At 38.8% G+C, this 11,525-nt stretch overlaps 1 protein-coding gene across 1 annotated transcript in view; it reads right to left on the bottom strand.

Annotated features, from left to right (window-relative positions):
* RUNX1T1 (RUNX1 partner transcriptional co-repressor 1) overlaps window positions 1-11,525 on the bottom strand; it is a 167,229-nt gene that overhangs the window by 5,209 nt on the left and 150,495 nt on the right. The window contains 1 exon segment of the mRNA XM_060199104.1: window positions 1-388. This exon segment is cut by the window's left edge and continues 5,209 nt beyond it. Within this exon segment, the coding sequence (XP_060055087.1) occupies window positions 113-388 (276 nt within the window). The 3' untranslated portion in view covers window positions 1-112.

Raw genomic sequence — 11,525 nt, 5'->3', positions numbered from 1 at the left:
TCATCTATAAACAAACAGAAAAAGAAAAAAACAGGACTTTGAGCATCTGAGGATGAGGAATTGGTTTCATGTTGGTTGTGTTGTCTTTCCTCTGACAGTTCTGAGCTCATGTCTAGCGTGGGGTTGTCTCTATGGTGGAAGGGGTTCCCGGGGTGGTGGACCTTGGAGTGGCTGCTGGTGGTGTGTCCATTGGGCTCCCAGCCCCGCTATTGGGCGTGACGGAGGAACTGACTGCGGGTGTGTCCCCCTGCTGCTGGGCTTGCAGGGTCTGTCCACAGATGTGGTGGTGTTTCTCCCAGTCTTTGTGCTGGCAAAATGAGCCACAGTATCGAGCTGTGTTACAGCCACTGCAGGTTTCACTCGCTTTACGGCCACAATTCCAGCAGCTCTAAGGGTGAAGGCAGAAGAAAGCAAAATCTCCAATTAACACATGATTGAGGAAAACGTCTGAAGAAACATTCTAGGCAGCATAGCCCCCTTATTTATAAGAACTATACAGTAAGGATGATACATGGGGGTGATAGTGAAGGAGTGAATGCTGTACACATAGAAGATGCAAGTTTTGATGTGATGACTGCCCCAAGTTTTTATGCCAACACTTAGGCCTTTTAACAAACCAACAGAAGCTTCTTTCTGTTTTTGCTCTAAAATTCCTTCTTGTTTTTTTAGGTTTGGTTATCTTAACATCTCATTTCTGTGTCTACTTATACAAAAAAAAAAAAAAAACCCTCTATTTTATTTTATTAGGCTTACAATGTCAATACTATTGGGGTCAAACAAATACATATTGCTTTTGGCAAATATGCCTGCCTTCCAATACTAATACGAATCACAAAAGAATCAGTGGGGGGCTGGGTGGTGGCACACATGGTTAACTGCAAACATTACTTTGCACAATGACTCCACTGCCCCACCTGCAGGAGATGCTCTCAAGATGCTTCCTCTCTACTTCCACCCCTTCATTTTTTTTTTCCTCATTTTTCTGCTTCCAGGGTTATCACTGGGGTTCTGTGCCTGCACTATGAATCCACTGCTCCTGGAGGGCATTTTCTCCATTTTGTTGCCCTTGTTGTTACTGTTATTGTTGCTTTTGCTGTTGTCGTTGCATAGGACAGAAAGAAATCAAGAGGGGAGGGAAAGACAGAGAGTGGGTAGAGAAAGATAGACATCTACAGACCTGCTTCATCACTGCAGGTGGGGAGTCAGGGACTTGAACTGAGATCCCTATGCTAGGTCTTGCACTTCTGCGCCATGTGTGTTTAACCCTCTGTGCTACCACCCACCCCCCTATTTTGTGAATTTATTTATTTTAATGATAGAAAGAGGGGGAGAAAGGTGGATTGAGAAAAAAAGAGATAATTCAGAACATTGCTCAACTCTGGCTTATGGTGGGGCTGGAGATAGAACCTGGGACCTCAGAGCCTCAGGCATGAAAGTCTTTTTGCCTAACCATTATGCTGTTTTTCCAGATATTTTCCCCATCCCTCTTAATCTCTGTCTGTCCCATTTGATAAAATAAGAAAGAAGAGGAGAAGGAATAAAAGAAGGAAAGAAAAAAAGAGAGAAATAAAAAAGAGAAAGAAAAAAAATGGCCTCAAGGAGCAGTGGATTCATAGTGCCTACACATAGCCCCAGTGATAACCCTAGTGGCAAAAGCAAACAACCAAGTAATGGAACTAGTAGACCCTCACTGATTAGATTCACAGAATTATAAAAGGGGTCAGACAGTGGCACACCCAGTAGAGTGCACATTTTATCATGTGCAAGGATCTGTAAATATTTGTGATGTGAATCAGACTGTGCTAAATCCAGCTTCGAAAAACTAGGAATACTAAGACTAGTTAAATAATTTTTGCAGAGTGGGGGGATAGCATAATGGTTATGTAAACTGACACTCATGCCTGAGGCTCCCAGGTCCCAGGTGTAATCCCCCACACCACCATAAGCCAGAACTGAGCAGTGCTCTGGCAAATTACTAATTAATAATAATAATAATAATAATTTTTGCAGATAGCTGTCAGTAGTAATTTGAGGAAGCTAAGGAATTGCACCATAGCCAGGCCCACTATCAGTCTCCAACAATGCTTTCCTTTTCCTTTGCCTTTTTTATTGAGGGGTTAATGGCTTTACAGCACAGTTGTTGACACATTGGCCCAATTTCTCCTCTAGCTATGAGAGGTGCTGCAAAACACTGTTACTGCCAAGTTTAAGTCACCAAGACTCCAAAGCTCCCCCTCCTCCTAGCCCTCTCCTTGTTCTCCTTCTCAAAGTCCTTTGCTTTGTTGTAATATACCAAACCCAATCCAAGTTTTACTTTGCATTTCCCCCTTCTTTTCTTAAGTTCTGCCTCTGAGTGAGAGCATCCCATATTCATCCTTCTCTTTTTGGCTTCTCTCACTGAACATGATTCCTTCCATTCAAGATGAAGTTCCATTCAAGATGAAGTGAATCACTGAGGAAAAACCTGAGAGGCTGCTCCTGAGATTAAACTTTCAGACAGTTATATCATGAGTCAGAGGGACACCTCTATGAGAGATCCTAAGGAAGGAGGGACAGAAAAAGGCTAATTGATGTAGTGCTCAGAGGGCCCCACACACTTTAAATTCCCCGATGGGTTGGGGATGGGAGAGCACTGCAGGAATTTCTTCCCTGGGAAATCCAACTTTAAGTTTTGTAGCTCCTTTAACAAGGCCATCTTTACTGTAAAATGTTATTGATATACCCAATAAAGTCACTTTGATTCTTTGTGTGTTTTATTTTCCTTGACTTTATTTGGTTATTGTGAAACAAATGTCCAACTCTAATCAAGAACCCCCAAGCTGCTGTCAGTATGTAGTTATGTCACAATTAAAATTAGTTTTTATAAAGTTCTCATATATACAGGTAAAAAAAAAAAATCCTTGTACTGTGACCCTTCTGCTTAGCTTTCAGGATGCTGGTTGTGTGACTGAAGGTGAATTCACAGTAGACTGAAAATACCCTCAGGGCAAGTCAGTCCAACACTCTGGTATGTAGGACTCTACCACCCCACAAGAGAAGGGAAATTATTTTTAATGGCTGTACAACTTTGCTAGTAAATAATGAGGCCTTAGAATCTCCCCAGTATTGGAAGCTTATCAACTCAAGAACTGTAGGAGGAGTAAGAGCTACACTCTTACATTTTTTTTTTTTTAACATTTAGAAATGACACCCAGGGTACAGAAGAGAACATTGTAGTTAAGCAAAAAGACTTTTCATGCTTGAGCCTCTAAAGTCTCAAGTTCAATCCCCCAGCACTACTTACTATAAGCCAGAGCTGAGCAGTGCTCTAGAGAGAGTCTCTCGGTCTCTCTGTTTCTTTCTAATTAAAGTAATAAAGTATAGAAAGGGAGAGGAGGAGGGAGAGGGGGAGGAGGAGGAGAAGAAGAGGAAGAAGAGGAAGAGAGGAAGAAGAAGGAGGAGGCAGAGGAGGAGAAGAAAAAGAAGGAGGAGGAGGAAGAGGAGGAGGAGGAAGAGGAAGGAGAAGGAGGCAGAGGAGGAGAAGAAAAAGAAGGAAGAGGAGGAAGAGGAGGAGGAGGAAGAGGAGGAGGAGGAGGAAGAGGAGGAGGAGAAGGAGACGGAGATGGAGAAGGAGGAGAGCAGAAGAAGAAGAAGGAGAAGGAGGAGGAGAAGAAGGAGAAGAAGAAGAGGAAGAAGAAGAAGAAGAAGAAGAAGAAGAAGAAGAAGAAGAAGAAGAAGAAGAAGAAGAAGGAGAAGGAGAAGGAGAAGGAGAAGGAGAAGGAGGAGGAGAAGGAGGAGGAAAAGGAGGAGAAGGAGGAGAAGGAGGAGAAGGGGAAGAGGAAGAGGAAGAGGAAGAGGAAGAAGAAGAAGAAGAAGAAGAAGAAGAAGAAGAAGAAGAAGAAGAAGAAGAAGAAGAAGAAGAAATGATACCCTAAGAATGAACTGGTGACTCAAGATTTCAAACTCATGCCAAGTCTTATATAATCATATCTGAATAAATCTTAAAACTTGGTTTATTAATGTTATAAAGAAAAATGGACCTGAAATTAATAACTAGCACTAGAGCAAAGTATATTCTCTACTTCAACTAAATTTAAGAAGACATTGTTTCCAAGGATGTGTATCACCTTTGATCAGAGGTTTCACAAATATAGCTAGAGACTTAAAACTTTTCAAGACTAATTCAATCATGTGGCATGAACAGTGGTTCCTCAAAAGACAGCACAATACTCAGGCCTGGCCCATTCTTCTCAGTATCAGGGCATGAACTGGATATTTAGAGTGAAGTTCACTTCCTGGAGGGTGAGGCATTTAGAAAAAATGCCAGCTGGATCCTGGCACATATTCAGCAAATAAGCAATATTCCTAAATTACATCAGAAAATCCCAATTAGAGAACAAAGACCCAGATCCAAAACAATATTTTAAGGAAATTACACATCTAATCTGAGTCAAGTGGCTTCTTTAGGAAATACCCTGGTATGAGTCCTATCCTTTTTTCTGGCACAGGGACATTTTGGCAGAAATGAGAGTGGTGACTGCCCAGTGCTCAATGGCTCCTTCAGATTGAAATCAGATGGCATCAACAATCTCAATTTAAGCTGATTAAACACACAGACTAAACCAGGTAATTACAAATGCATGTGTTGGGGAGTGGAAGAGGAGAGAGAATGTGGATTTTTTTTTTAAGTGTTTTCAAAGATGGGAACAATTTTAACAAATAAAAAAGTGGAATTGTGCCAAATATAGAAACAGATGTTTTGGATCATGACACTGCTGGGAATTGAAGCCTTCTTGCCTTAGCATCACTGGGTTCTGACCCAGGACTCAAGGGCTCTGGCTAGTTTTATCTCTAGTTTCATTCTGATATTTCTCATCCCATTCATTTACCACCCACCACTGGGAAATAACAACCATCAGCTGTAGGAAGATCCAACAAAGAGCCATTCAAACAAACTGATAGGAAAAAAAAATTTTTTTTGCTTGTTTTTATTGCTCTTGACATTCATTATGTTGTAATGAATGTGCAGAAAACTTTAGTACAAATAGTCAACCAACAGAAAAAACTTCTAGGGTCATACTTTTTTTTAAAAAGCTCATTAGAAAACAAGCAGTGATTTCTCTTAATATATTTCTCTTGCATGGCTCTATTGAATTTTCTGTGGGCCAATTCACATCTGCCAAGACTTGTTGCCTCATCTGTGACTCTCAGCTCCTTACAGTCCTCTGAGGACTTCAGAGTCCTATAAGAACTCTAACAAGGACTGTTTTAAATGTTCAGACTTTCTGCTATTCACAAAGGTGGGAACTACAGTGTGTATAATTCTCAGGTTATATCCATAAGGGTGGGGATAAAGATGATGAATAATTTAATCAAATTTTACAATTGTCATCATATGCTTTTTATATTCAGGCTAGTCTTTCCTGCTACTATTTGTTTCATTCATTTATTATTTTCTTGTTTGACTTATTTTTTGTTTTGTTTTTGTTTCTTGTTATACAACAAAGCTTCCCTTTCAATCCTCTACAGAATGATATTGGTGGCTGAATTATTACAATAACATAGAAGTTCAAGAATATATTTTGGGGCTGGGAAACAGTACAGTGGTCTACACAGGATTTTCATGTGATAAACCTAAGGTTTGAGCCCTGGAGCCACCAATTCAAAGCTAAGCACATGCTCTAGTCAAAATAAACAGGTGTGTGTGTGTGTGTGTGTGTGTGTGTGTGTGTGTGTGTGTATGTGTGTGTGTATGTGTGTGTGTGGGGGTGTGTGTGTGCGTGTGTGTGTGTGTGTATTACCTTTTCTGAAGCTGGGTGGTTGGTGCACCTGGGTGTGTACACAAGTACCATGCACAAGTACCTGAGTTTGAATTCCCCTGTCCCCATGAGCAGTGAAGTAGGTCAGTGAGTGTCTGTCTCTCTTTTTCTCTATGTTCCCACTTGCCTCTCAATTTATCTCTGTTCTATGAAATAAAATAGAAACAAAAATAAAAATGGTTTATGGAAATGGAGGACTCATAGTGTCTGCACTGAACCCTAGCAATAATCCTGGTGGTAATAAAAATTTTTTAAACATTATTTTCTTCCCTATCTGAAAATTTGAAGTCAGTCAATTGACAAAAGTTAGATACAGGGTATTGTGCCTGCTTTGCCATTCACATGACTCAGATTCTAGCCTGGCTCACAGTGCATTGGAGGTAAATATAAGAGCTGTGGTGTCTTCCCCTCTGTTTCTCTTTCTATCTGAAAAGTTGACCCAGAGCATTGAAGCACTGATGACAACAACAACAAAAGTTAGGTTGTGGTACAGATGAACAGTCTGACAATGAAGAGTCATTTGAACAAAAGATATGCCAATACTATAAACAGAAACAAAAATGATGGACTAAAGAGCTTTTGAACACCAAAGGTTCATATCAAAAATTGCTGACAAGGCTTAGTGTGATGCAACTGGTTGGGTATGCAACTAACATGGTCAAGAACCCAGGTTCAAAGCCCTGGTCTCCACCTGCAGGAGAAAAGCTTCACAAGTAGTGTAACTACTAGTACTGCACCTATCTATCTATCTATCTATCTATCTATCTATCTATCTATCTATCTATCTATCTATCTAATCTTTTTCTTCCCCATCAGTTTATCTCTTTTTCTATCAAAAATAAATAATAACAAAAGTTGCTGAAAATTTATCTCACATCAGCAATTCTCCTTATTCCTCCCCCCCCCAAAAAAAAATTTCTCCTTCACACCTTTTTGTTGTAGATACACATTCAAAATATTTCCTTTCTGGTACTATCTGTTGGCAATTTCTTTTCCAATAAATGAAACATTTCCTCCTGAATTACCTTTAGTTTCTCTAGTGTCACACACTTAATTCTCCTAAATAACTCTTGCCCCCCCAAAGTCAATAAATAGTTAAAATTTCCCATGTGTATAAAAAGACTGCAGAAGGCAGCACAATGACTTGTATTCACACTAAGCTCTCATCTTATATTTTTATTGTATTTAACTGTTGAAATCACTCCACACTCTTAAGCTTATTAAGCCAAAGTCCAGAGAAGAAATAATGTTTGCAGTAAATGACTTGCCTAAAGTGACACAGATATAAAAGTCCATATTTGATGTTTGGTTCACCCAGGTATTTGAACTGAGACCAAATATTCTGGCCCAAAAGTCACACTTCATCAATTTCAGATCTAAGAAATGAATCACTTCTGGTTGTTTCAGGTCCACTCACCCATTTCACTGCAAAGGTCTATGGGATCACACAGCTGGCTTTTAAATAAACATAAACAAAAATTTTTAAGGTAACATACACTCAGAGCTTATGCTCTGAGAGCTCCCAAATACTTCTGGGGATTGACTACTCTGCTCAGATCATAAAAGTTTCAACAAGAATCCAGATTCTTGTGTAGCAACTGCAAGGCAAGGATTTTTATTATTATTATTATTATTCTTTTCCTACTAGGGTTTTTACACCTATGCTATCCCACCTTTCCTGAAAGAGTCCTTGTCCACCACCTGCTTTTAGTGACAGACAGAAACAGGGAGTGGGAGAGGGAAGGAGGGGGGGGAGTCCATAGCATTGATCCACTGCCTGTGAAGCTTTTCCTGTATATGGTGTTTCAATATGATGTCAAAGGCTGGGTCCTCATATGAAGAAGTGTGTACTTTACTGGGTAAGCTATCTTCTGATTCCCAGTAAGTACATCTTATTCAGAGACCAATCAGGTAGCATTTCAGTTTAAAGTTACAGCATATAGGGTCCAGAGAAGATGGTTTCATTAATTCTAGAATACAGATCTCTAGTACTTTCCTTGGATTATTTTTGCCACATCCATGTGTCTCTGAGCTTTGCTAAGAAAAGATGATTTGGTCAGCTGAATATCGCCTCTAAGTTATGTGATCATGTAATTTCTCATTTAAACAAAGGCACTTGAGAGTTAAGGGGTGGGGGTGGGGGGTGTCACATAATGGAAAATCTGGTTGAGCTCACACACCATAAGCAAGGACCCAGATTCAAGACCCTGCTCCCCGCCTGCAGAGGGTGGGGGGAAGCTTCATGATCTGTAAAGCTGACTATAGATGTATTTCTCTCTCTATCTCTCTCTCCCCCACTCAATTCTTGTCTTAGCTAATAAAAAATGAAGGGGAAAAAAGAGTGAGTGAAGGGGGATGCTTGTAACACTTGTAATAATTACATAGGGACAGTAGGGGTAACTGGAAATGTCACACTCAAGCTGAGATGTCTGGTCACCCTATACATTATCTTTATAGATGACACTGTGCTACCCAGGTTTTCACAATAGAGAGCATGAAGAATTTAAAGTTGCATGAGCTGCTTTTTTTCAATCCACCGGGGGAAATTCTTTCAATCTATGGGGGGAATAAAATAATTGGATTCCATTGTGAGTATTTTAACTTGGGTTGCTTATGCACAAAAAGTGATGAAAAAAAGTAAACCTCATCCACCACCACCCATATACATATCTCAAAAAGATCAAAACTTGTAAGATTTTGAAGGTGGTTTCAGTAAGGTCACCTAATGTATATATCCCCAAGCCCTGGAAATGTACTGAAAAATTCAACTCCAGCTTCTTCCTCAATGGTTAAATAATCTTCAAAATGCTTTCCCTCACAGGTATCCTGCCAACACACTCAATTTTCTCCACTGCAACACCAGTAACAACCATCTTGGTCCATCTGTCTCTGGAAACAGTTTTGTTCCTCTGCTTTCTCTACTTTTTCTCCTTACTGTAGTCCCAGTGGCCTTTTCAGAAACACTCATCAACCACACTGTCGTCCTGCTTTTCTCTTCCCTTCTCTGTTCTATTTTTCTCACACCACATCATGGGGAAACATGGTGGGTAGGCAGTGGATGGCCAGTTCTTAATTATCTCTTAACATCACATGGAAGCAAAATCTTATCCCAGGTGGCTTCACACTAAACTCTGTTAAGATTCACAATTTCATGATTTGACTCCTTTAATGAACTGTAGAGGGTATGAAAGCAGGGACCACTGTTCCTTCAGTACCTAGCACTGTCCCTAACATAAATCACAAGTGTACTTATCTGCTACTGAAAGAATAAATGGATGTAATTTAGAGTTGTTTATTTATCAAAGATCAAGCAGTCCTAAGAAAAATAACAAACACAATTTTTTAAAAAGAATGTTCATTCAATCTTGCATTTTGAAATAACTTACTCCTATTATTTGATAATAATTAAAAAAACTGATTAGTTACTCAGATGGTCAGATCTCTTATTTATTTTAACAAAACAAAGAATGATTCATACAATGCTGAAAGCATAATTCTACATGTATTATAATATGAGCTAAAAGGCTAATATAAAAAACAATAAGCCTGGGCATAAAAACACAGGAGTAAACAGTGGAGAATTCCAAGAAGTACCTACAATGTGTTCCCTTCAAATCACTGAGCCATGCAGTACTGATCTAGTGGAATCCCCACCCAAGGAACAACCATATGAGGGCTAACATAGGTCTTCCTGCAAGGAAACTAGAGATGTTCTGACTTTATCCCACAGAAACCCAGAAAACTTTCTAGACCTGAGAAGACTTGTAAGTATCACTACTGAGGAGGCTTTGTCAGCTCTATTAAAAGATCTGTGTTCCAATGTGTGAGTAAACAGCAGGTAACAGGGAAATGGTATATTGTTTTCAAAGTTGTATCCTTATTTGGGGAGCTCTTACCCAAAAACTCAAGTTCACAATGGATAAAAATGGAACAACTAGAAGGGACTTACCACAAGGGACATAGATAATATCCAACATTTTTTTTTTTTTTCCAGAATTAGCAACATTAATGTAGGGTTAAAGGGTTAACACTTTAACTTGACAACACTTTGTTGTCAAGTTCTTGTTCAAACCATTTTTATAGTGTGTGGGCACAGACTTATGTGCAAGTATGAAGGTGGTTCCAATAAGATCACCTGATGTGTGTGAAGCTTCAACGTTATCCAAATAAAATTCCTCTTCCCATTTTATTCTCTTATTCTCAGAAAAATGCCAACATTACTTGTGAAGATCAGAGGAGTTTAGTTCTTTGAAAGATCAATCTCTGCCAAACCAAATCTTAAATATGGTCTTGCTGCATAAACAGAAGAAAAATAGGGAACCAGACGCAAGTTTCCTCTCCTTATCAGCTTCCAAAAATTACCTCACTAAATATTATGAAATATTCTTAGTTCAACAGTACATAGTGAGATAAGGACAAACAACTACCAGAAGTAGCTGGGTACTTTAGCCAAGTGAATTTCAGCTGTAACACAACAAATATTGTGTCCCCAGGCTTTATTCATTTCTCAAAATCAAACACTATTTTGTTTTTAAGATTTCTTTGTGGGGGGGGGGCAGAGCACTGCTCTCACATACGAAGTGCTAAGATAGAACTTGGGCCTCTAACACATACCAAGTCCTGTGTTCTATTAAGTCACCTCGTTGGCCATTCAGAAAACAAACAAATAAATAAAATGTACAAATTAAATTGACTCCTCTTATTCTCAAACCCATTCTCCTGGCATAATCTCCTTTAAAATCCTTGGGGAAGTGTCACTGTGTTCATGCTACTCTAAAGATGCGTCTCCCAAGACATCTGAAAAGATAAATGAGTATTAAATATTTCATCCTGGCTAATATTTATCATAGCTACTGTTTGATATCTATGGCTTTATATTGCTAAATACCAGTGTCAAAATGGTGTATTTCTGAACAGATTTTAGGAGTCAAAGTACAAAGCTTAATAGACACTGAAGGAACACAACATATTACTGGTCAAATACAAAGACTTAATTCATGATTTCTTTCTAGACATTTGTATACACCTAGTATTCAGTGATCTGAAAAATACTCTTATAATACATATTTACCCAGACTGTTCATATAAAAGGAATAATGTTTTAATGGTGAAAACTATACTTCACAGTACCATCAAACCGAGTAGAATAAATTATCTTCAAGAGATGCTAGTATTTTAAAATACAAAACAAGGCCCTCAAGTATCTTAGCCATAAAGTACAAATAAAATTGAATTTATAGCTAGTTTAATTTGACAATGAAAAGTCAGCAATTAAAGGGTAGATAAACTTCCCTTTGTCTCTCTTTTCCTGAGAAACTTTCAAATGTTGAAAATCAATTCCTTTTGTCCCCTTGTTATTCATCTGCTACAGATTAAATAGAAACCCAGTATCCAGTGATTCCTACAGGGTCTTTCATCTATAGAAAAGCCTGGGACAAATTAAAGTCTTACTATCCCTCACAAATTATAGATATGTACTATAGCAGACCATTGATCTATCTGCTCATGCTTTTGCTGGGTCAGCTTGGTATGACTGTATGAATGTAACTCTTTATGTGAAGTTACTTTGGGGTTGTGGTACAGGATTAATAAATGTGGAGCATGGCCAAGTTGCTCTGAGATTACAGTCTTTATTTATTATTATTTATTATATTTATCTGTTTATTTTGCCTTCAGGGTTGCCACTGGGGCTTGGTGCTGGCACTACAACCATTTTCCTTTTTTTTT

The sequence above is a fragment of the Erinaceus europaeus genome, chromosome 1 (genome assembly GCF_950295315.1).
Source record: "Erinaceus europaeus chromosome 1, mEriEur2.1, whole genome shotgun sequence".
In the NCBI taxonomy this organism is placed as follows: domain Eukaryota; kingdom Metazoa; phylum Chordata; class Mammalia; order Eulipotyphla; family Erinaceidae; genus Erinaceus; species Erinaceus europaeus.
This window is presented reverse-complemented; position numbering and strand designations above follow the sequence as displayed.